The sequence below is a fragment of the Sturnus vulgaris genome, unplaced genomic scaffold, assembly GCF_052056855.1.
Source record: "Sturnus vulgaris isolate bStuVul1 unplaced genomic scaffold, bStuVul1.hap1 Scaffold_141, whole genome shotgun sequence".
Classification (NCBI taxonomy): Eukaryota; Metazoa; Chordata; class Aves; order Passeriformes; family Sturnidae; genus Sturnus; species Sturnus vulgaris.
This window is the reverse complement of record NW_028276063.1, coordinates 1,423,209-1,446,818: the sequence shown is the minus strand read 5'-3', so window position 1 is coordinate 1,446,818 and position 23,610 is coordinate 1,423,209. Positions and strand designations below refer to the sequence as shown.

General features: G+C 55.2%; 2 protein-coding genes across 4 annotated transcripts in view; one reads left to right on the top strand and one right to left on the bottom strand.

The window, feature by feature from the left end:
• Window positions 1-7,783: 7,783 nt before the first annotated feature.
• LOC148219414 (uncharacterized) lies at window positions 7,784-15,271 on the bottom strand. 3 transcript variants are annotated; one of them, XM_088157607.1, is made up of 5 exons: window positions 15,240-15,271; window positions 14,597-14,680; window positions 11,404-11,589; window positions 9,712-9,793; window positions 7,784-9,525 (listed from the first exon to the last, which is right to left on the bottom strand). In XM_088157607.1, exons 2-5 carry the CDS (start codon window positions 14,597-14,599, stop codon window positions 8,267-8,269), a joined length of 1,530 nt encoding a protein of 509 aa, XP_088013733.1. In that variant the 5' UTR covers window positions 14,600-14,680; window positions 15,240-15,271; the 3' UTR covers window positions 7,784-8,266. The 3 variants fall into 3 exon arrangements, with proteins under 3 accessions (XP_088013733.1, XP_088013731.1, XP_088013732.1); XM_088157605.1 differs by lacking the exon at window positions 15,240-15,271 and having other exon boundaries at window positions 14,597-14,947; XM_088157606.1 differs by lacking the exons at window positions 11,404-11,589; window positions 15,240-15,271 and having other exon boundaries at window positions 14,597-14,947.
• Window positions 15,272-17,619: 2,348 nt separating this feature from the next.
• LOC148219412 (uncharacterized) overlaps window positions 17,620-23,610 on the top strand; it is a 108,911-nt gene continuing 102,920 nt past the window's right edge. Inside the window, exon 1 of the mRNA XM_088157676.1 lies at window positions 17,620-17,708. Within this exon, the coding sequence (XP_088013802.1) occupies window positions 17,620-17,708 (89 nt within the window). The remainder of the gene's footprint in view (window positions 17,709-23,610) is intronic.

Below are 23,610 nucleotides of genomic sequence, written 5' to 3'. Positions count from 1 at the left end.
TTCCTGGATACCATCTGAACCCGTTCTAGACGGGGACCTGGGAAACACCAAAAGTTTGCTTTCTGTGACCTGCAGCAGTCATCCCCAGCGCCAGAGACTGATAACTGGGCGACCATTCACTGGAGAGACTCTCTGAGTTTGTCATCCTTTCAGAGCGGTGAAAGAGTTTTTTGTCAGCTGGTGTTTTTTGTGCTGGGGAGTGTTTTGCTTGTTAAATAAACAGGTTTTTTCCCACTCTTCTCTGAGGAAATTCTTCCCGAACCTGGTGGTGGGGAGGAGGAGTCGTGGGGGTTTGCTGTCTGGGGGCTCCTTCTGGAGGTTTTCCCCCAAATTTGCCCTAAACCAGGACAAATATATTGGCGCCCAATGTGGGGCTTGGGAAAGTGGAAAAAAAACCTGTTCTAATAATAATTTGGTTTAAATTACTTTGTGTTGGTACAGAGCAGTTATTGGCTATGTTGTTTGTATTCATGTCTTTTGAGGTGGAGGCCTGCATGGGATTTTGGTCCCTAGGGTTTTTTGAGGTCTTAATACCTCTGTGGTCCCTAGGTTTATTTTCTTCTCCAGAAATAGCTCCGGTATTGTCCCTAATGCGTAGTTTCTGCAGCAGAGGGGCACTGACCAGAATATCCATCGGGCTGGTCTTGGTTGTAATGGCCTGCAGGAGATTTATAAAGGTGCTGGAGTCTGTTCCAGGAATGTATGGTTCTTGGTTATGGTTGTGCACTCAGTTTGTTAGAGGAGAAGCAGGGGATGAGGCTTTTCAGCCTTTGTTTCCCTTCTTCTCCTCTGAATTTGTTACATCCCTATTAGAGAATGTTCAGTTTCCCCTGAGTGTTAAAGAGACCATCTTTCTAGTGTTTAATCTGGTAAGCTTTCTCTATACAGTCTGCAGTTTCTCTAGAATGAGAGCTGAGATTTCTAGAGGGGCTGATGAGACCCCTGACCCCGGAGTAGAGCCAGGCATGAGAAATCCTGAGTGGTGTGGGAAATGGGAGGATATGGGCCAAATCTTAAAGGAATTTTCTGACCCTACATCCTGGGATTTTCCATGTGAACAAATTCAGAACCCAGCTGAGGTGGCAAAGTACCTGAAAAAAAGTACCATGATAATTCTAAGGAGAAGAAGATCATTGCAATGAGCTGGGCCCTGGCATATGCTTATCGTACCCTGCTAGATACTGTAGGGCAGCAGAGAGAGGAAGGGGGACAGGCAGATAAATCAGCCACTATCCCAGTCACTCAGGCTGCAGCCAACACCCCAGGCTCAAGGCCAACAACTACACCAGACAGTGAGCCTAAGCCAGCAGCTAAACCTGTCAGTAAGCCTCAACCAATGGCTGTTGCTACCAGCACGAGAAGTGGAAAGTGCACAGACAAGACCGATCGACCAGTGGATGACGATGATGATGATGATGATGATGATGATGATGCAGGAGAAGGACCCTCGATGCCTCCTGACATAAAACCAGGAGTCAAAGCAACTGGTAAAAGATCAGAGGCCAATATTGAGTCTTTTTCCCTAAAGGACCTCCGTGGCCTAAGAAAGGATTACACCCGACGACCTGATGAGTCTATAATTAGTTGGTTGGTCCGTCTTTGAGATGCTGCAAGTGAGGCTACAATTCTGGATGGCACTGAAGCCAGGCATTTGGGATCCCTGTCACATGATCCTGTCATCAACCAAGGAATGATGAGAGGGCCTAACCCTCACAGCCTCTGGGCACGGGTCCTGGACAGTGTAGCACAAAGATACCTGTGTGCAGACGATCTTTATATGCAGCAGACCCAGTGGAAGACGATAGAACAAGGGATCCAACGCCTGAGAGAAATGGCAGTGGCAGAGATTATCTTCTCAGATGACATAACAACTAAGAATCCGGACTTGGTACCGTGTACATCTGTGATGTGGCGAAAACTTGTACGACTTGGGCCCCATGAATACGCTTCTGCTTTAGCAATAATGAAGCGGGACGAGAGGGATGAGACCGTGCTTGATATGGCAAAGAAGCTCCGAGCATATGCAGATGCTGTGCATGGCCCAACACATGCCAGGATAGCAGCTGTGGAAACACGTCTGCAGAAATTAGAAAACAAGATAGAGGAGAATCATAAAAGACTCAGGGAGGAGATTAAAGAGGACCTTCTCCAAATCTCAGCAGTACAAATTAGAGGCCCTGGTATCCAACGCAGACGTTCCCCTGATGGGGAGAGGAGGTACACCCCACGAGCTGAGCTGTGGTTCTTCCTACGTGATTGCGGAGAAAACATGAGGAGATGGGATGGAAAATCTACTGCTGCTCTGGCACAACGGGTGCGTGAATTGAAGGAAGGCAAGACTCAAAGAGGAAGTTCCACCAAAAGGAGAGCAGCTCCAGTTGCCCGTAGCCAAGCTGCCAAGTATGATGATGATATGTCTGATCCCCTTGAAGGAACCTCTAAGACATATGCCCAAGGAAAGAAGGATAAACAGGCTTAGAGGGGCCCTGCCTCTAGCCAGGGAGAGGCGAGGGAAAATCGTGTTTTCTGGACTGTGTGGATTCATTGGCCTGGCACATCGGAATCACAAAAGTATAAAGCTTTGGTTGATACTGGTGCCCAATGCACATTAGTCCCATCAAGATATGTGGGGGCAGAATCTGTCTCTATTGCTGGTGTGACAGGTGGATCACAGGACTTTACCTTGGTGGAAGCTGATGTGAGCTTGACTGGACATGAATGGAAAAAACATCCTATTGTGACTGGCCCAGAGGCCCCATGCATTTTGGGCATAGATTACCTCTGAAGGGGGTATTTTAAAGATCCAAAAAGATTCAGTTGGGCATTTGGGATAGCAGCTGTGGTGACAGAGGGCATCTAGCAATTGAACACCTTGTCTGGACTGTCTGAGAATCCAAGTACTGTAGGACTTCTGAAAAGAGTAGAGCAAAAGGTACCAGTTGCCACTTCCATAGTGCATCGCCGACAATACAGAACGACTCGAGATGCTGTGGTTCCCATCCATAAAATGATTCGAGAGCTGGAGAGCCAAGGGGTGATCAGCAAAACCCACTCACCCTTCAACAGCCCCATCTGGCCTGTACGTAAATCTGAAGGAGAATGGAGACTGACAGTGGACTACCATGCATTGAATGAAGTGACTCCACCACTGAGCGCTGCCGTGCCGGACATGCTGGAACTGCAGTACGAGCTGGAGTCCAAGGCAGCAAAGTGGTACGCCACTATCGATATTGCCAATGCATTTTTCTCCATTCCTCTGGCAGCAGAATGCAGGCCTCAGTTTGCTTTCACATGGAGGGGCGTGCAGTACACCTGGAATCGACTGCCCCAGGGGTGGAAGCACAGTCCTACTATCTGCCATGGACTGATCCAGACTACACTAGAAAAAGGTGAGGCTCCAGAACATTTACAATATATTGATGATATCATTGTGTGGGGGAACACAGCAGCAGAAGTGTTTGAGAAAGGAGAGAAAATCATCCGAATCCTCCTGGAAGCCGGCTTTGCCATCAAGAAGAGTAAAGTTAAGGGACCTGCTCGAGAGATCCAGTTCCTGGGAGTGAAGTGGCAAGATGGACGGCGTCAGATTCCTACTGATGTCATCAACAAAATCACAGCTATGTCCCCACCAACCAACAAGAAAGAGACACAAGCTTTCCTAGGTGCCATAGGCTTTTGGAGAATGCACATTCCTGAGTACAGCCAGATTGTGAGCCCTCTTTACCTGGTCACCCGCAAGAGGAACGATTTCCACCGGGGCCCTGAGCAGCAGCAAGCCTTTGCCCAGATCAAGCAGGAGATTGCTCATGCAGTAGCCCTTGGCCCAGTCAGGACGGGACCAGATGTGAAGAACGTGCTCTACTCTGCAGCCGGGAACCATGGTCTGTCCTGGAGCCTGTGGCAGAAGGTGCCTGGTGAGACTCGAGGCCGACCACTGGGATTCTGGAGTCGGAGCTACAGAGGGTCTGAAGCTAACTACACCCCAACAGAGAAGGAGATCTTGGCCGCCTATGAAGGAGTCCAAGCTGCCTCAGAGGTGATTGGCACAGAAGCACAACTCCTTCTGGCACCCCGACTACCAGTGCTGGGTTGGATGTTCAGAGGAAAGGTTCCCTCAACCCACCATGCCACCAGTGCTACATGGAGCAAGTGGATTGCCCTCATTACACAGCGCACCCGGATTGGAAAACTGAATCGCCTTGGGATTTTGGAAGTAATTACAAATTGGCCCAAAGGTGAAAGTTTTGGTGTCACAGGTGAGGAACAAGAACCAGTGACACGGGCTGAAGAAGCTCCACCATATAACCAACTGCCAGCAGAGGAAACACGCTATGCTCTATTCACTGACGGTTCCTGTCGCATCGTGGGGATGAATCGGAGGTGGAAAGCAGCCGTATGGAGCCCCACACGACGGGTAGCAGAGGCCACTGAAGGAGAGGGTGGATCCAGTCAACTTGCTGAACTCAAAGCGGTTCAACTGGCCTTAGACATTGCAGAAAGAGAGAAGTGGCCAAAGCTTTACCTTTATACCGATTCATGGATGGTAGCCAATGCTCTGTGGGGATGGCTGGAGAGATGGAAAGAGGCTAACTGGCAGCGTAGAGGAAAACCAATTTGGGCTGCCGAAGAGTGGAAAGATATCGCTACCCGGTTAGAGAGGCTACCTGTGAAGGTTGGCCATGTAGATGCCCATGTTCCCAGAAGTAGGGCTAATGAAGAGTAGCAAAACAATCAGCAGGTAGATCAGGCTGCAAAGATAGGGGTGTCAAAGATAGACCTTGATTGGGAACACAAGGGAGAGTTGTTCCTGGCTCGATGGGCCCATGATGCCTCAGGTCATCAGGGCAGAGATGCCACCTATAAGTGGGCACGAGACCGAGGGGTGGATCTAACCATGGACAGTATTTCTCAAGTTATCCATGACTGTGAGACGTGCGCTGCCATCAAGCAAGCCAAGCGGGTGAAGCCCCTCTGGTATGGGGGGCGGTGGTCCAAGTACAAGTATGGGGAGGCCTGGCAGATTGACTACATCACACTGCCTCAAACCCGCCAGGGCAAGCGCTATGTACTGACCATGGTGGAAGCCACCACTGGATGGTTGGAAACCTACCCTGTGTCTCACGCTACAGCCTGTAACACCATCCTGGGCCTGGAAAAGCAGGTCCTTTGGAGGCATGGCACCCCTGAGAGGATTGAGTCAGACAATGGGACTCATTTCAAGAACAGCCTTATCAACACCTGGGCTAGGGAACACGGCATTGAGTGGGTGTACCATATCCCCTACCATGCACCAGCTGCAGGGAAAGTGGAAAGGTACAATGGACTGTTAAAAACCACCTTGAGAGCATTGGGTGGGGGATCATTCAAAAACTGGGAGCAGCATTTAGCAAAGGCCACTTGGTTAGTTAACACCCGAGGTTCCACCAACCAAGCAGGCCCTGCCCAGTCTGAGTCCCTGAATATAGTAGATGGAGACAAAGTCCCAGTGGCACATATCAGAGGTTTGTTAGGGAAGGCAGTTTGGATCAATTCTGCCCCGAGTACAGACAAACCCATTCGTGGGATTGTCTTTGCTCAAGGACCAGGTTGTACATGGTAGATAATGCAGAGAGATGGAACAACACGATGTGTGCCTCAGGGAGATCTGATTGTGGGGTGAGGCAGCATGAGACAGAAGGAAATGTGCAAGTGTCAGAGGTCTCAGCAAGTGAGATAGAAGGAAATGTGTTTGACTAAGTGAAAGAATTGATGAAGTTATTACATGCTGTTTAGTTGTTCACGATATGGAGATAAGGGGTGGAATGTCCTAGGGTGATGTTATGGTGTTTGTATCTCCAATCGTGTGTTCTGATTATGTTTGGTATTATGTCCTGCGCTTCCAGGACTGACTCTGAAAGTGAAGCTTTGTTTTGTCTTGTTATCAGCCGGCTCACCTCCCCCATGGTCTGTGTTTAGGAGAGGTTTAGCTCTTGCTTGCCTGCTTGCTCGCTTCTGCCTCTTTTTCTTTCCTTTGCTTTGCCCTTGCTTTTGCTTATTAGTTAGTTCAGCTAGGCAGTCCAACCTTTTCCCTGGACTGTTTTTTTTCCCCACTCCCCCCGGATACCATCTGAACCTGTTCCAGACGGGGACCTGGGAAACACCAAGAAACACCAGGAGTCTGCATTCTGTCACCTGCAGCAGCCATTCCCCAGCGCCAGAGACTGATAACTGGGCGACCACTCGCCGGAGAGACTCTCTGAGTTTGTCATCCCTTCTGAACGGTGAAAGAGTTTTTTTGTCAGCTGGTGTTGTTTTTTCTGTACTGGGGAGTGTTTCGCGTGTTAAATAAACACGGGGATTTTTTTTTTTCCACTCTTCTCTGAGGAAATTCTTCCTGAACCCGGTGGGGGGGGGGGGGGGGAGGAGTTGTGGGGGTTTGCTGTCTGGGGGCTCCTTCCGAAGGATTTCCCCCAAATTTGCCCTAAACCAGGACAGAGACTGAAATCAAAATGGACACTGAGACCAAGAGTGGGAACAGATCCGACACCGGAACTGAGACCAGCACCACTCCAGAACTGGAACTAGGACTAGGACCAAGACCGAGACTGAGAGTGTGACCAGAACTGGCACTGGGACCAAAACTGAGGCCCACACTGACACAGGAACCGGCACCGGGAGGGCTCCAGGACTGCTCTGGGACCAGCACTGGCACTGTGAGAACTCTGGGACTGAGAATCAGAGCGGCATCGGCACCAACACCGAGACTGGAACTGCTCTGGGACTGGGCCTGAGGCTGAGATTGGCACTGGGATCACTCTAGGGCCAACACCAGCACCAGTACCAACACTGGGACCAAGACCACTCTGAGAATTAGGCCAAGACCAAAACCAAAACTGAGACCAAGACCAAGACTGACACCAGAACCAGCACTGGCACCGCTATAGGACTGAGAATGAGACCGAGACCAGCACCACTGTGGGATCAAGATTGAGACCAGGACCAGAATCAGCACCAGGAGCACTCCAGGACTGCTCCAAGACTGAGACCCAGACCAGCACCGGGACAGAGACCGACACCGGCAGCGCTCCGGGATCTCCGCGTTCACTCCGGGGAGTTTTGGCTGCGCCCCCGCACGGGACTGGGCAGGACTGGGAGGGACCCCTGGGTGGGGCGGGACAGCCTCGGTTCCCATCGTTCTGGTGCAGCCATCCCAGTCCATATGGTCCCAGTGCATGTGATCCCAGTTTGTACAATCCCAGCCCATGTGATCCCAGTTTGTACAATCCCAGTCCATGTGATCCCAGTCTGTACAATCCCAGCCCATGTGATCCCAGTCTGTACAATCCCACTGTGTTTGGCCCTGATCCAACTGGTCCCAGTCTGTGCAGTCCCAGTCTGGAGGATCCCAGTCCATGTCATCCCAGCCCCATGATCCCAGTCTGGATGCTCCTGCATGGCTCACACTGCCAGGGTCTGGAATTCCAGTTCCCAGCCAGGAAAAGATGTTCCTGCCCTTGAAGGCAAAGCTCTTCAGAAGGGGCCAAAAGCCAAGTGCAGCAAGACCTTACAGGGACATTTCACTGCCAGCCTTCCTAACTTCACCCATGGCTGTTGGAGCTCCTGCACTGGGAATTAAATCAGGGGAGGGTCTTTGGTGGGAGCTGCCCTGGGTCAAGGGAGACCCTGAGACAGAAACAGAGCAGGCAGAGAGAGACAGGAGAGAAAGGAGGACACAAACACAATCAGATGAGAAGGTGCCACTGAAAACAGAACTGCAACTGACTGGAAGTGAACGGGACAGAAATCAGGAATTGTGAAACTTTTATTTACTATGAAATCCATCCCTTGGCAGCCAGCCCAACACAATCCCAACCCCAGTGCTCCAAATTTGGATCCCACTTCTCCCAATCTCCTTCCAACCCCTTCTCACCCTGGTGGCTGTGGAATCAAGTAAGGTTCCTGTGGGACTGAGTTGTTTTTAGAAGAGAACAAGGCACTTGGAGGCAGGATTGAGCCCTTTTGGGTTAAAACTGAGGTGTTTGCAATGGGATTTGAGAAGTTTAGAGGTGACAGATTGATCCCTCTTGGCTTTTGGAGTGGAAAGACATAGAGAAGAGACAAAAATGAAGGCCAGAACAAAAGGATAACCAGCCAGGTGTCTTCCCAGTGTGGATCCCAGGGAAGGTGGGTCACCAGGCCTCTGCCCAATGTGGCTCCTCCAGTGGGGGATGGAGCTGGAGCAGGGCACGAAGCTCTTCCCGCACTCGGGGCACTCACAGGGCTTCCCTTAGCGGTGCCTCCGTTGGTGTTTGGTCAAGGCTGAGCTCTGGCAGAAGCCCTTCCCACACTCCTCACACTTGTAGGGCCTCTCCCCAGTGTGGATTCGCTGGTGGGTGACGAGGGTGGATTTGTCCCTGAAGCCCTTCCCGCAGTCAGGACACTCGTGGGGCCTCTCCCCAGTGTGGATGCGCTGGTGGATGATGAGCTGGGAGTTTTGCCTGAAGCCCTTCCCGCAGTCAAAGCACTGGAAAGGCCTCTCCTCCGTGTGTGTCTGGTAGTGCTTGTGGAGTTGTGAGCTGGAGTGAAACCTCTTCCCACACTTGGAACACTCGTAGGGCCTCTCCCCAGTGTGGACACTTTGGTGGCTGATCAGGTGGGAACGCTGCCTGAAGCCCTTCCCACACTCCCCACACTGGTATGGCCTTTCCCCAGTGTGGATGTTCTGGTGGCAGATCAATTTGGCACGCTCAGTGAAGCTCTTCCCACACTCCTCACACTTGTAGGGCCTCTCCCCAGTGTGGGTCCTGTGGTGGCGGATCAGGCTGGAGGTCCGGCTGAAGCTGATCCCACACTCCTCACATTTGTGAGGCTTCTCCCCAGTGTGGATCGTCTGGTGCCGGAGCAATTCAGAGCTGACTGTGAATCCCTTCCCACACTCCCCACACTTGTAGGGGCGTTCTCCAGTGTGGATCATCTTGTGCCGGAGCAGGCTGGCTCTGACGCTGAACCCCTTCCCACAGTCCCCACACTCGTAGGGTCGTTCCCCAGTGTGGATCCTCATGTGCAAGATCAGTAGGGAGTTGAGTCTGAATTCCTTCCCACACTCCCCACACTCATAGGGCCTCTCCCCAGTGTGTATCCTCTGGTGCTGGGTCAGGTGAGATCTCAGGCTGAATCTATGCCCACACTCCCCACACTCGTAGGGTCGTTCCCCAGTGTGGATCCTCTGGTGGTAGATCAGGCGGCTCCTCCTTCTGAAGCTCATCCCACACTCTGAGCACTTGTGGGGCTCCTCCCCATCACCAATCTGCTCATGGACCACCAGCTCCGAGCTCTGGCTCCATCTCTGGTCGTCCCCCCGGCCCAGGCTGGGGCTTTCCTCCTCAGATCCCCGCCATCTGCGTTTGCAGCCCCTCCTCGTGCGGGATCTCCGCGGCTTTTCCTCCCTGTTGCATTCCTGCGCCGTGGAGCCGCTCCAAACGGCCTCTTCCACGAGGTTCTGCCGCGGGGATTTGTCCTCCCTGCTCTCCGTGCTCAGCTCCTTGTCTGGGGCAGGAAGGACAAGCAGAGGATGGGATTTGCCTCCGTGCCAGAGGGAAGGGGAAGGAGATCCCCCCAGCGCGTCCCCGGCAGGACGGTGTCGGCAGCGGGGTTGTCCTGCAGCCGGGGGCCGTGCTGGGCTGGGAGATGGAGCAGGACAGAGGGGGAAAGGGGCACTGACTTCCTCCTCACCTGCCTGCGGCTCCTGGGACATCTTCCTCTTCCTCGCAGCCTCCTCCTTCTCCATCGGGCCAAGGGTTGGGAATGGGAAATCCTGGTTTGGGGAAAAACAAGGGATGAGCACGTTGTGTTGCAGGTTCCTCCTGCCCAACTCCATCTCTACAAGTCCCCGAGCATCTCGGGTCCATAAAAACTTCCCAAACACCAACATTCAGCCCTGAAAATGCCTCCCAGTGGTTCCTGGGAATGGTCACTCTCCTTTGGTGTTTGGGGCTTCCCCCCTGTCTCAGCTGCTGGGGGTCACGCTTGTATTGGGGGTCCCCCATCTACTCGGTCCCCGCCCTCCCCAGGCTGCTGGGAGTCCCAGCAATCCAAAAAGCTCCCCCCTCTTCCATTTCCCCATTTAGGGATGCTGGGGGTTTTTGGGGTCCCTTCTCCCCTTATTCTCTGCTCTGGGGTGCAGGGGGTCCAAGGAGTCCCCCCTGCCCCTCTCCAGGCTGTTGAGGGTTCCAAAATCCTGGCGCTCCCCCCTCTCTGGGCTCCCCACTTTGGGGTCCTGGGGGACACAGGGCTCTGCTCCTCCAGGCTGCCTCTGCCGGCAGCCGCCACCGGGACCCCCCAATGTCCCAACAAGGAGCATTTTCTGATCAGATTTAAAGCTCTGCATTCTCCAAACATCCCCCCTGCCCCAAAAAATACACAAAGCACCCTGAGAGGAACTGGGAGTATTCTAGTAGTAACTGGGAACAAACTTGGGGCAAGTGAACCACACTGAGGTAACTGGGAGTGTCTGGGAAGGACTACGAGATTGTTCAGGGCAACTGGGATATACTGGGAATGTCTGAAACCATAGGGCTGGTGACTGGGACCTAACTGGGAGCGACTGAGAATGTGCTGGGGGAAAACTGGGATCATGCTGGGGCAACTGGGGGAAGTGTGAGTGACTGGGACCCTGCTGTCTGAGACTGGCATCATACTGGACTCATACTGGGATAAAAACAGGAGTGGCAGAGACTGTGCTAGGGGAAACTGGGAGAACTGGGAACACAGTGGTGGAAAGTGGGAGGGACAGGGAGCAACAGGGACCGTGCTGGGGGCAAATTCTATCATAATCAGGAATGCCTGGGAGTGACTGAGCCCATCCTGGGAGTGCCGAGGAAACTGGAACCACACGGGGGGAGCAACTGGGCTGATACTGGGAGCAGCCACTCCCGGCTCCCGCACCCCCGAACCCCTTTCCCGGCCATGCCGCCCCTCCAGCCCCAGCACCCCCCGCCGGGGTCCCGGCAATCCCAGGGGTCCCCCCCTCTCGGGCTCCCCGCTTTGCCCTTCTGGGGCTCTCCTGTCTCTGGGCTCCCGCTCAGGGAAGCCGCGGCTCTCCCGGGGCTCCCCCAAACCGGTGTCCCCCCGCCGATCCCGCCGCTCCCGCGCGCTCCCCACCTGGCCCCGGCACAGCTCGCAGGGCCCGGCCCGGGAAGCCCAACCCCCACCGCGGGGGGACCCGCATCCCCCCGGGCCCCGCCGGGGCTCTGCCGGCACCCACCGGGACCCCCAAAAACACCTCCCGGGGACCCCCCGATGTCCCCCCGAGGGCCATCTGCGCCTCTGCAGCCCTGCAACATCCAAACTTCCCCCCCCCAAAAAAACCCCAAACCCAGGGACACCCCCCGGGATATTCGGGGCGAGCTCCCCGTCCCCGGGCACCTGCGGGATGGGGGGCGATGGTCCCGGGGGGGCTGCGAGTTCAGGGAGCTCCGGGGTCCCGCGCTTGATTCGCTCCTTCTCTGCTCCTGCTTCCTGCTGCCGCTCCGCCTCTTCCTCCCTCCCTCCTCCTCCTCCCCCGTTCCGAGCCCCAAACTGGGAGGGGATGGGGCAAGGAAAGGGCGGGAACTGTGAGGGGAAAGGGGCGGGGTCAAGGAAAGGGCGGGAACTGTGAGGAGAAAGGGGCGGGGCCACGAAAAAGGCGGGAACTGTGAGGGGAAAGGGGCGGGGTCAAGGGAAGGGCGGGAACTGTGAGGGGGAAAGGGGCGGGGCCAAGGGGCCGCACGGTTCTCAAAGGTTCTGGTTTGGCCTAAAATCAGCCAGAAAGCGCCTGAAATGCAGCCTAAACCCACCAGGTACGGCATAAATCAGCTAAAGGGGACTCAAATCCACACAAAAGGTTGTAAAATTATCGAAATGAGCTTTGCATTGTCTAACAGGGCCTAGAATCCAAACCTAATCTTCCCAGGTTGGTATAAAATCACCTAAATGGACCTGAAATCTTTGGGACCAAGACGAAGACCTGGCACTAGAACTGGCACCAGATCCAAGAATGAGACCAAAATCAGAATGGAGACCGAGATCAAGACTAAGAACAGAACTGACACCATAACTGAGACCAGCACCCCTCCAGAACTGGAACTAGGACTGGCACCAAGACTGAGAACCGAAACAGAAACCAAAAGCTGAACTGGCACTGGGACCAAGACTGAGACCACCACCAACACTGGGACTGACACCAGGAGCGCTCCAGGACTGCTCTGGGACCAGCACCAGCCGGGACTGAGACTGAGAGCAGCACCAGAACCAGCACCGAGACTGGCACCGCTGTGGGACGGGACCTGAGTCTGGGATTGGCACTGGGAGCACTCCAGGACCAACACCAGCACCGCTACCAGCACTGGACCGGAACTGCTCCGAGACTGAGACCAAGACCAGTGCTAGAACTGACACCAGCCCCTAGAATGAGACCTAAAGCAGAATGGAGAGCAAGACCAAGACTGGGAATGGAACCGACACCAGAACTGAGACCAGTGGTGCTGCAGAACTGGAAATAATACTGGGACTAAGACTGAGACCAGTCCTAGAACTGGCACTGGGACCAAAACTGAGACCAACACCGCCACTGGAATCAGCACCAGGAGCGCTCCAGGACTGCTCTGCGACTGCCACTGGCACTGGGAGAACTCCAGGATTGAGACTGAGAGCAGCACCAGAACCAGCACCAAGAATGGCACCGGTACCAGAACGGAGACTGGGATTGGCACTGGGAGCACTCCAGGACCAACAATGGCACCAGTACCAACACTGCGACCAGAACCACTTCGAGACTGAGACCGAGACCAAACCTGTGACCAAGACTGAGACTGAAACCAGAACCAGCACTGGCACCAGGACTGGAACCGCTGTAGGACCAAGACTGAGACCCAGACCAGCACCGGGACAGAGACCGACACCGGCAGCGCTCCGGGATCTCCGTGTTCACTCCGGGGAGTTTTGGCTGCGCCCCGCACGGGACTGGGCAGGACTGGGAGGGACCCCTGGGTGGGGCAGGACAGCCTCGGTTCCCATCGTTCTGGTGCAGCCATCCCGGTCCATATGGTCCCAGTCCACGTGATCCCAGTCTGTACAATCCCAGTCCATGTGATCCCAGTCTGTACAATGCCAGTCCATGTGATCCCAGTTTGTACAATCCCAGTCCATGTGATCCCAGTTTGTACAATCCCAGCCCACGTGATCCCAGTTTGTACAATCCCAGCCCATGTGATCCCAGTCTGTACAATCCCAGTCCACATGATCCCAGTTTGTACAATCCCACTGTGTTTGGCCCTGATCCATCTGGTCCCAGTCTGTGCAGTCCCAGTCTGAAGGATCCCAGTCCATGTCATCCCAGCCCCCATGATCCCAGTCTGGATGCTCCTGCAAGGCTCACACTGCCAGGGTCTGGAATTCCAATTCCCAGTCAAGCAAAGATGTTCCTCACTCTACTGGTTTTGGTTCATGAATTTGAGATTTCCCAGCCAGCACACCCATTTATTTCACATCTTTATCATCCCAACCCTGTTCCCCTTCCCTTTCCCGGTCCCATTCCTGTTCCTAATCTCAATCTCAATCTCAATCTCATTTCTGTTCCCATTCCCATTCCTGATCCCTTTCCCAGTCATGTTCCCTTTTCCCTTTCCCTTTCCCCTTCCCATTCCCATTCCCAAACCTGATCCCATTCCCAATCCTAATCCTGTTCCCATTCCTGTTCCCATTCCTGTTCATGTTCCCATTCCCAATCCTGTTCCTGTTCCCCTTTTCAATTCCATTCCCATTCCCAATCCTGTTCCTTTTCCTGATCCCCTTCCCGATCCCATTCCCAATCCCAATCTCGTTCCCATTCCTGATCCCATTGCCAGTCCCATTCCCAATCCTAATCCCAATCCCATTCCTGTTCCCAATCTCATTCCCATTCTGAGTCCTGCTCCCATTCCCAAATCCTGTTCCTGTTCTCCTTCTCATTCCCATTCCTGATCTCGTTCCCAATCCTGATCCCGTTCCCAGTCCCATTCCTGATCCCATTCCCAATCCCAATCCAGTTCCCCTTCCCATTCCTGATCCCATTCCCATTCCCTTTCCCAATCCCTACCTTGTTCCCAATCCCGTTCCCGACCCCGCCACTGTTTCCAGGGAATTGTTTTGATCTCAACCTCCACCCCAAACCCTGGGGTGTCAAACCCCCCCAAATCCCAAATCCCGGCATCAAAACCCCCAATTCCCAAATCCTGGGGTGTCAAAAAACCCCCTGATCCCCAAATCCTGAGATGCAAAACACCCCTGACCCCAAATTTTAGGATCAAACCCCCCCAGATCCCAAACTTTGGCATCAAACCCCCCAATCCCCAAACTCTTGAGTTGGAAATATTTGGGGTGTCCAATCCCTCGATTCCAAAATTTGGGGTTCAAACCCCCTGATCCCCAAATTCTGGGGTCAAAAACCCCCAAATTCCAAACCCTGAGGTGTCAAACCCTCCAAAATCCCACATTTTAGGGTCAAACCTTCCCCATCCCCAAACTTTGGGGTCAAACCCCCCCAGACCCCAAAATCCCCCCCAAAAAACACTGGGGACAGACCCCCCCAGCCCCCCCTCACCATCCTTCTTGATCTTCTCGTTGAGGTTGTTGATGTAGATGGTGTGGTTGGGGCAGGGCTCCTGCACCGCCATGGCCGCGACCTCTGTGGGGACAGGGACCCTCTGTGGGGACGGGGGGAATAGGGACAGGGACCCTCTGTGGGGACAGGGAGGATGAGGGGGGGTTTAGGGGGAGCTGGGACCCCTCTCTGGGGACAGGGGGCGTTTAGGGGGGGATTTAGGGAGTCTGGGATCCCTTCACCCCCTGGGACCCCCTCTCTATGTGCCCCTGACCACCAAATCCACCCCAGACCCCCTAAACTCTCCCAGTCACCCTCAATTCCCCTCAGACCCCCCATTCCCACCTCAGATATCCCCATTTCCGCCACAGTCTACCCAAACGCACCCCAGATCCGTCAATTCCCCTCAGACCTCCCCCAGATTTCCCCATTTTCCCCCGGCCCCACCTCAGCTCTCCCCAAAGCCTCCCCACACGCACCTCAGACCCCTCAATTCCCCTCAGATTCCCCCCAAACTCCCTCATTTTCCCCATTCCCCCTCCTCAGCCGCCCCAAACGCACCTGAGACCCCTCAATTCCTCTCAAACCCCTCAATTCCCTTCAGATTCTCCCCTAAATTCCCCAAATTCCCCCATTTCCCCACCTCAGTGCCCTCCTCCGCTCTCCCCTCACCCTCTCCCGCCGCCGCCTCCGCCGCGTGGGCGGGCCCGCCCCAGCCAATAGCAGCGCGCCTCTCCCCAAACCAACCAATCAGAGCGCGTCTCCCCCTCATGAACGCCCGCCTCCCACTGGCGTCTCCCAGCCAATAGCAGCGCGCCTCTCCCCCAGCCAACCAATCAGAGCGCGTCTCCCCACATGAACGCCCGCCTCCCGCTGGCCTCTCCCAGCCAATAGCAGCGCGCCTCTCCCCCAACCAACCAATCAGAGCGCGGCTCCCCTCAGCAATGCCCGCCTCCCCAGCGCCGCTCCAGCCAATCAGAGGCCAGGCGGGAGTGGCGCCCTCTGACCCCGGGGCCGTGCATGGAGGGGGCCTGGGGGATTTTGGGGGGGTCTAAGGGGTCCTGGGTGGGGTCTGGGGGGTTTTCAGGGGGTCTAGGGGGTCCTGGGTGGAGTCTGGGGGGGTCCTGGAGGGGGTTTGGGGGGATTTGGGGGGGTCTAGGGGCTCCTGGGTGGGGTCTGGAGGGGGTCTTGGGGGTTTTGGGGGGGTCTGGGGGGTCCTGGAGGGGGTCTGGGGGGCTTTGAGGGGGTCTAAGGGGTCCTGGAGGGGGTCTGGGGGATTCTGGGGGGGTTCTGGGGGTCCTGGGTGGGGTCTGGGGGATTTTGGGGGGGGTCTGGGGGGTCCTAAGAGGTGTCGTGGGGGCGTCAGGAAAGGATCTGGGGGGTCCTGAATGGGGTCCTGGGGAGGTTTTGAGAGGGGTCGAGGGGGTCTGGGGGGGGTTTTGGGAGGGGTCCTGGGGGTCTGGGAGTCCTAAAAGGGGGAGACTGGGGGTCCTAAGAGGGAATTTGGGGGTCCTGGGGGGGGGTTTTGGGGAGGGGTCTTAGGGGGTGAGTTCTCAGAGGGTTTGGGGAGGGGTCTGGGGGGTTTTGGGGGGGGTCTGGGGGTCTCCGAGGGGGTCCCCGGGAATGGGAAAGGGCTCAGAGACACCAAAATTGCTTTAAAAACGCCCTAAAATTCCAATAAAAACCCCCAAAATCCCAATTAAACCGTGCAAAATCTTCTTTAAACGCTGTAAAATCCCAATAAAACGCTCTGAAATCCCAGTAAAAAGCCAGGAAATTCCAGTAAAATGCCCTAAAATCCCAATAAAAACCTAGAAAATCCACTTAGATCCCCCAAATCCCAACCAACCCCCCCCCAAAGTCCCAATGAAACCCCACAAATCCCCCCAAAAATGCCTGAAGATCCCCCAAACCCAATAAAGTCCCCCAAAAATTCCCTCAAAACCCCAAAATCCTCCCCAAACCCAGAAAAATTCCCTCAAAAATTCCCCGAAATCGCCCAAATCCCAAAAATCCCCCAAGAATTCCCTCAAAACCCCCAAATCTCCCCCCAAATCCCCCCAGAAATTCCGTGAAAACCCCAAAATTCCCCAATTCCCCCCAGATCACCCCAAAATCCCCCCATTATTCCCCGAAAAAACAAAAATTTCCTCAAAATCTTCCCCCCAAATCCCCCAGGAATTCCCTCAAAACCCCAAAATCCCCCCAAAATTCCCCCAAATCTCCCCAAAATTCCCAAAATCTCCTCAAAATCTTCCTCCAAAATGCCCCCAAATCCCCTGAAATCCCCAAAATCCCCCCGAAATTCCCCAAATCCCCCCAAAATCCCCCCAAATCCCCCCAAATCCTCCCATAATTCCCTGAAAAACCCCAAAATCTCCTCAAAATCTTGCCCCAAAATGCCCCAAAATCCCCTGAAAACCCAAAAATCTCCCGAAATCTCCCCCCAAAATCCTCCTATAATTCCCTGAAAAACCCCAAATCTCAAAATCTTCCCCCAAAATCCCCCAGATACCCCCAGGAATTTCCTCAAAACCCCTAAATCCCCCCAAAATCCCCCCAAAATTCCCCAAATCCCCCCAAATCCCCCTAAATCCCCCCAAATCTCTCCCAAATCCTCCCATAATTCCCTGAAAAACCCAAAATCTCCCCCCTACATCGCCCAAAATCCCCTGAAAAACCCAAAATCTCCCCGAAATCCCCCCCCTAAATGCCCCCAAATACCCCCAGGAATCCCTCAAAACCCCAAAATCCCCCCAGAATTCCCAAAAATCCCCCCAAATCTCCCCAAAATCCCCCCATAATTCCCTGAAAAACCCAAAATCTTCCCCCTAAATCGCCCAAAATCCTCTGAAAACCCCAAAATCTCCCTGAAATTCCCCCCTAGATGCCCCCAAATACCCCCAGGAATTCCCTCAAAACCCCAAAATCCCCCCAGAATTCCCAAAATCCCCCCAAAATCCCCCCAGAATTCCCCAAATCCCCCCAAATCTCCCCCCAGGTGCGGGCTGGTGGCACTGGCCATGGCCGGGGCTCTGCTGGGACCCCCTCGGCCCCAATTGGGTCTGGGGGCTCTGCTGGACACGGCCCGGGCCAGGGGAGATGTTCTCAGGTGGGGAGGGGTCCTGGGAGGGGATTTGGGGGGGATTTTGGGGGGTTTTGGGATGTCTGAGGGGGATTTTGGGGGCTTTTGGGGTTTTTAAGGGGATTTTGGGGGATTTTGGGGATTTTGGGGTGTTTTGGGTCTGGGGTCTCAGCTGGACACGGCCCTGAGCAGGGGAGATGTTCTCAGATGGGGAGGGGTACTGGGGGGGGATTTTGGGGGAATTGAGGGGGATTTTTGGAGGATTTTGGGATTTTTAGGGGATTTTTGGGGGGTCCTGGGGCGATTTGGGGAGGATTTGGGGGGGATTTGGGTGTTTTGGGTCTGGGGTCTCTGCTGGACACGGCCCGGGCCAGCGGAGACGTTCTCATGTGGGGAGGGGTCCTGGGAGGGGATTTTGGGGGAATTTGGGGGGTTTTAGGGGATTTTTGGGGGGTCCTGGAGGGATTTGGGGGGATTTTGGGGTCCTGGGGGGATTTGGGGGGATTTGGGGGATTTGGGGGGATTTTGGGGTCGTGCTGCTGAACCCCCTGCAGACCCCTCCTCAATAACCCCCCCCTCCTGCGGACCCCTCCCCAATAAAAACCCCGCTGGATTTTGGGGGGATTTTGTTGTTTTGGGGGTTTTTTTGTGGTTTTTGGGGGCATTTGGGCTGGATTTGGGAGGGAAATTGGGGAGATTTTGGGGGGGGGTTGGGATGGCCGGGCTGCTGAACCCCCTGCAGACCCCTCCCCAATAAAAACCCCGCTGGATTTTGGGGGGATTTTGTTGTTTGGGGTTTTTTTTTTGTGGTTTTGGGGTTTTTTTGTGGTTTTTTGGTGAATTTTGGGGGCATGTGGGCTGATTTTGGGGGGAAATTGGGGAGATTTTGGGGGGGCTGGGAGGGATTTGGGGGGGTTGGGGCGGTCCCGGGCGGGTTTTAGGGGGGTTCTGGGGGAGTTTTGGATGATTTGGGGGGGTCCAGGCTCCCCCATTTTGGGGAGGGGTCCCGGCGGTTCCCCCCGGATCCGCCAGGGGGCGCTGTCCCGTTCCGGATCCGCCAGGGGGCGCTGTCCGGCTCCCGCGTGGGCGTGGCCTGTGCTCGGTTCTCGTCTCTGATTGGCTCCCGACTGGAGGGGGCGGGGCCTTCAAACCCGGAAGCGGCGCAAGGGCACGCGGGGAGCGCGGGAACGGAGCCGGGCGGGGACCCCCGAGACCCCAAAAAATCCCCCTAAAAACCCCCCTGGGACCCCCCTAAACCACCCCGAGACCCCCTCTGAGCCCCCCAAACTCCCCCTGAGCCCTCCCCGAGACTCCCCCCCCAAAATATCCCCACAAACCTCCGCGAGACCCCCCCCAAAAATCCCCCCCGTGACCTCCGAAAATCCCCCCAAAAAGCCTCCCGAACTTCCTCGAGCCCCCCAATTCCCCCCCAATTCCCGACCCCAATTCCTGACCCTCCAATTCCTCCCCAATTTCTGACCCCCCCCAATTCCTGACCCTCCAAATCCTGACCTCCCCAATTCCCGACCCCCCCAATTTCAGCCCCCCGATTCCTGACCCCCCCCAATTTCTGGCCCCCCCAATTCCCGATCCCCCCAATTCCCGACCCCCCAATTCCCGATCCCCCCAATTCCTGACCCCCGAACTTCAGCCCCCCCCAATTCCTGACCCCCCCAATTCCCCCCAATTCCCGACCCCCCAATTTCAGCCCCCCAATTCCGCCCAATCTCAGCCCCCCCAATTTCAGCCCCCCCAATTCCCGACCCCCCCCAATCCCCCCCCATTCCCAAATTTCCCCTCCCCCTCTCCCGATGCTGTTCCGGGCTCTCTCCCGGGGGTCGCTCGGGGGGGGCCCTGGGGGGGCTCGGCCTGACCCCCCCCCTCCAAAACGGGCCAGGACCCCCCCAGAGCCGGGACCCCCCCAAAAACGGGCCAGGACCCCCCCCCCAGAGCCGGGACCACCCCCCAAAAACGGGCCAGGACCCCCCCGGGACCAGATCAGTGATTTGGGGGGGGGTCCCGGATTTTTTGGGGGGGTCCCGGTATTTTTTGGGGGGGTCCCGGCTCTATTTGGGGGTCCCAGATTTGGGGGGCTCCCGGTGTTTGGGGGATTCCGTTAGTTTTTTGGTGGTCCAGTATTTTTTTGTGGGGGTCCCGGTATTTTTTGGGGGGGGGGGTCCCTCTATTTTTTTGGGGGGTCCCTGTGTTTGAGGGGATCCCGCCATTTATTTGGGGGGTCCCAGCTCTTTTTGGAGGGGTCTCGGCTGTTTTTGGGGGGGTCCCGATACTTGGGGGGGGGGGGGTGCAATATTTAGGGTGGTCCCGGCTGTTTTGGGGGGTGTCCCGGTAATTTTGGGGGTGTCTCGTAATTTTTAGGGGGGTCCCGGTAATTTTGGGGGGTATCCCGTTATAATTTTGGGGGGTCCCGTTATTATTTGGGGGGTTCCCGGCTGTTTTGGGGGGGGTCCCGGTATTTTTGGGGTGGGGGGTCTCGGTATTTTTGGGGGGGTCCCTGGTATTTTTTTAGGGGTCCCGGTATTTTTGGGGGGGTCCCACGGTATTTTTGGGGGGGTTCCCGGTATTTTTGGGGGGTGTCCCGGTATTTTTGGGGGGTTCCCGGTATTTTTGGGGGGGGTCCCGGTATTTTTGGGGGGGGGTCCCGGTATTTCTGGGGGGGTCTCGGTATTTTTGGGGGGGGGGGGGGGTCCCGGTATTTTTGGGGGGGTCCCGGTATTTTTGGGGGGTCCCGGTATTTTTGGGGGGGGTCCCGGTATTTTTGGGGGGGTCCCGGTATTTTTGGGGGGGTTCCGGTATTTTTGGGGGGGGTCCCGGTATTTTTGGGGGGGTCCCGGTACTTTTGGGGTCCCCTCACTCTGTGCCCCCCCAGGGGGGCGGGAGGGGCCGGCAGCGCCCCCTGCCCGTGAGCAGAATGGGCCGGGCCACGGCCATGGGAGAGACTGGGGGAACTGGGAGAGACTGGGAGAGACTGGGAGAGACTGGGAGAGACTGGGAATGGGAAATGGGGGAACTGGGAGAGACTGGGAGAGACTGGGAATGGGAAATGGGGGAACTGGGAGAGACTGGGGAAACTGGGAATGGGAAATGGGGGAACTGGGAGAGACTGGGAGTGACTGGGGAAACTGGGAATGGGAAATGGGGGAACTGGGAGAGACTGGGAGTGACTGGGGAAACTGGGAATGGGAAATGGGGGAACTGGGAGAGACTGGAGTGACTGGGAATGAGAAATGGGGAAACTGAGACAGACTGGGGAAACTGGGAATGGGAAATGGGGAAACTGGGAGAGACTGGGAGAGACTGGGAGAGACTGGGAATGGGAAGTGGGGAAACTGGGAGGGACTGGGAGTGACTGGGAATGGGAAATGGGGGAACTGGAAGGGACTGGGAGTGACTGGGAATGGGAAATGGGGGAACTGGGAGGGACTGGGAATGAGAAATGGGGGAACTGGGGGGGACTGGGAATGGGAAATGGGGGAACTGGGAGGGACTGGGAGTGACTGGGAATGGGAAATGGGGGAACTGGGAGGGACTGGGTGTGACTGGGAATGGGAAATGGGGGAACTGGGAGGGACTGGGTGTCTCGGTTTGAAAGACAGGTGTTTGCCAAGGAAAGGTGAGAGCTCCTTTCCTGAGATGCAGAGAGCAGCCCCCTCCCTGTTAATTGTTTTAGTTCAAACCAGAGGCCTTCAGGCAGGAGGTGTGGGGATAGCAATAACAGTTCTTTACTGGTACCCAACAAGGCAGAAAAACAACAACAGAACAGCTCAGCTCAGCTCAGCTCAGCTCAGCTCAGCTCCAGCCCCTTCCTGGCCTGGGCCGTGCTCCTCTCACTCCACGAGCCCCCCCAGACCCCTCTGCCACCTTTTCCTTTCCTGGTCTCCCCACACCCCCCTGTGAGAGAACATTACCTGTCCTTTCAAGGTGTAGCCACAATCACTTAGCACAACAATGGGAGAAAATTCCACTGAAAGAAAAGGGAATAATCCAACCCCCAACATTATCCACCCCTGAATTTCTCCCATACTAATATGCTATATCAAATTAAACTGTTCCATTATATATCCATACATGCAGTTAGAGACATAGGCACAGCACTATAGGTATTTCACCCTAAAACAAGGTCTCCTTGGGGTATGCATCTGGTCTCTCCATTCTTTTCCATCACCCACCAGGTGCAACCTGGTCCTTGAGCGAATACAACTCCATGGATGGGATTGTCTTTGCTGGAGGCAGGATTCACCCAAACAGTTTTTCCTAGCATACCTCTCATGTGTACCACTGGAACCTTATCTCCATCTGATATTCCCAAGGGCTCAGATTGGGCAGGGCCTGCTCGGTTAGTGGAACCTCGGGTGTTCACTAACCAGGTGGCCTTTGGTAGATTAATCTCCCAGTTCTTGAAAGTTCCCCCACCCAGTGCCTTCAAGGTGGTTTTAAGCAGGCCATTGCACCGTTCAACTTTCCCTGCAGCTGCTGCATGGTAGGGGATATGGTACACCCACTCAATGCCGTGTTCTCTAGCCCAGGTGTTTATAAGGCTGTTCTTGAAATGAGTCCCATTGTCTGACTCAATTCTCTCAGGGGTACCATGCCTCCAAAGAACTTGTTTTTCCAGGCCCAGGATGGTGTTCCAAGCAGTGGCATGAGGCACAGGGTAGGTCTCCAACCATCCAGTGGTGGCTTCCACCATGGTCAGTACATAGTGCTTGCCCTGGCGGGTTTGAGGCAGTGTGATGTAGTCAATCTGCCAGGCCTCTCCATACTTGTACTTGGACCACCGCCCCCCATACCAGAGGGGCTTCACCCGCTTGGCTTGCTTGATGGCAGCGCACGTCTCACAGTCATGGATAACTTGAGAAATACTGTCCATGGTTAGATCCACCCCTCGGTCTCGTGCCCACTTATAGGTGGCATCTCTGCCCTGGTGGCCTGAGGCATCATGGGCCCATCGAGCCAGGAACAACTCTCCCTTGTGCTGCCAATCTAAATCTATCTGCGACACCTCTATCTGTGCAGCCTGATCTACCTGCTCATTGTGTTGGTGTTCCTCATTAGCCCGACTCTTGGGGACATGGGCATCTACATGACGGACTTTCACAGGCAGTTTCTCTACCCGGGTGGCAATGTCTTTCCATTCATTGGCAGCCCAGATTGGTTTTCCCCTACATTGCCAGTTAGCCTTTTTCCACCTTTCCAGCCATCCCCACAGAGCATTGGCTACCATCCATGAATCAGTGTAAAGGTAGAGCTTTGGCCACTTCTCTCTTTCAGCAATGTCCAGGGCCAGCTGAACAGCTTTGAGTTCAGCAAGTTGACTCGATCCAACTTCTCCTTCAGTAGCTTGTGCGACCTGTCGTGTGGGGCTCCATACGGCTGCTTTCCACTTGCGGTTCATCCCCACAATACAGCAGGAACCATCAGTGAAAAGAGCATAGCGTGTTTCCTCTGCTGGCAGTTGGTTATATGGTGGGGCTTCTTCGGCCCCGGTCACCTGTTCCTGTTCCTCTTCGTCGGCAAGGCCAAAGTCTTCCCCTTCCGGCCAGTTGGTAATTATCTCCAAAATCCCAGGGCGATTCGGGTTTCCAATACGGGCGCGTTGTGTGATGAGGGCAATCCATTTACTCCATGTGGCGTCAGTGGCATGGTGGGTTGAGGGAACCTTTCCTTTAAACATCCACCCCAGCACTGGCAGTCGGGGTGCCAGAAGGAGTTGTGTTTCCGTGCCAACCACCTCTGAGGCAGCTTGGACTCCTTCATAGGCGGCCAAGATCTCCTTCTCTGTGGGAGTGTAGTTGGCCTCCGACCCTCTGTAGCTTCGGCTCCAGAACCCCAGTGGTCGGCCTCGTGTCTCACCAGGCACCTTCTGCCACAGGCTCCAGGACAGACCATGGTTCCCGGCTGCAGAGTAGAG

Bases quoted from the DNA above. Each gene is read 5' to 3' on its own strand.
- LOC148219414 (XM_088157605.1), bottom strand. From the start codon at position 14,935: ATGGGGGGTCTGAGGGGAATTGAGGGTGACTGGGAGAGTTTAGGGGGT. The intron at 11,590-14,596 runs GTGAGGGGGGGC...TTCCCCTCACAG, and splicing joins CGAGAAGATCAAGAAGGATG to TTCCCGCCCTTTCCTTGCCC. The intron at 9,794-11,403 runs GTGCCCGGGGAC...TCCCCAAACCAG, and splicing joins CATCGCCCCCCATCCCGCAG to GATTTCCCATTCCCAACCCT.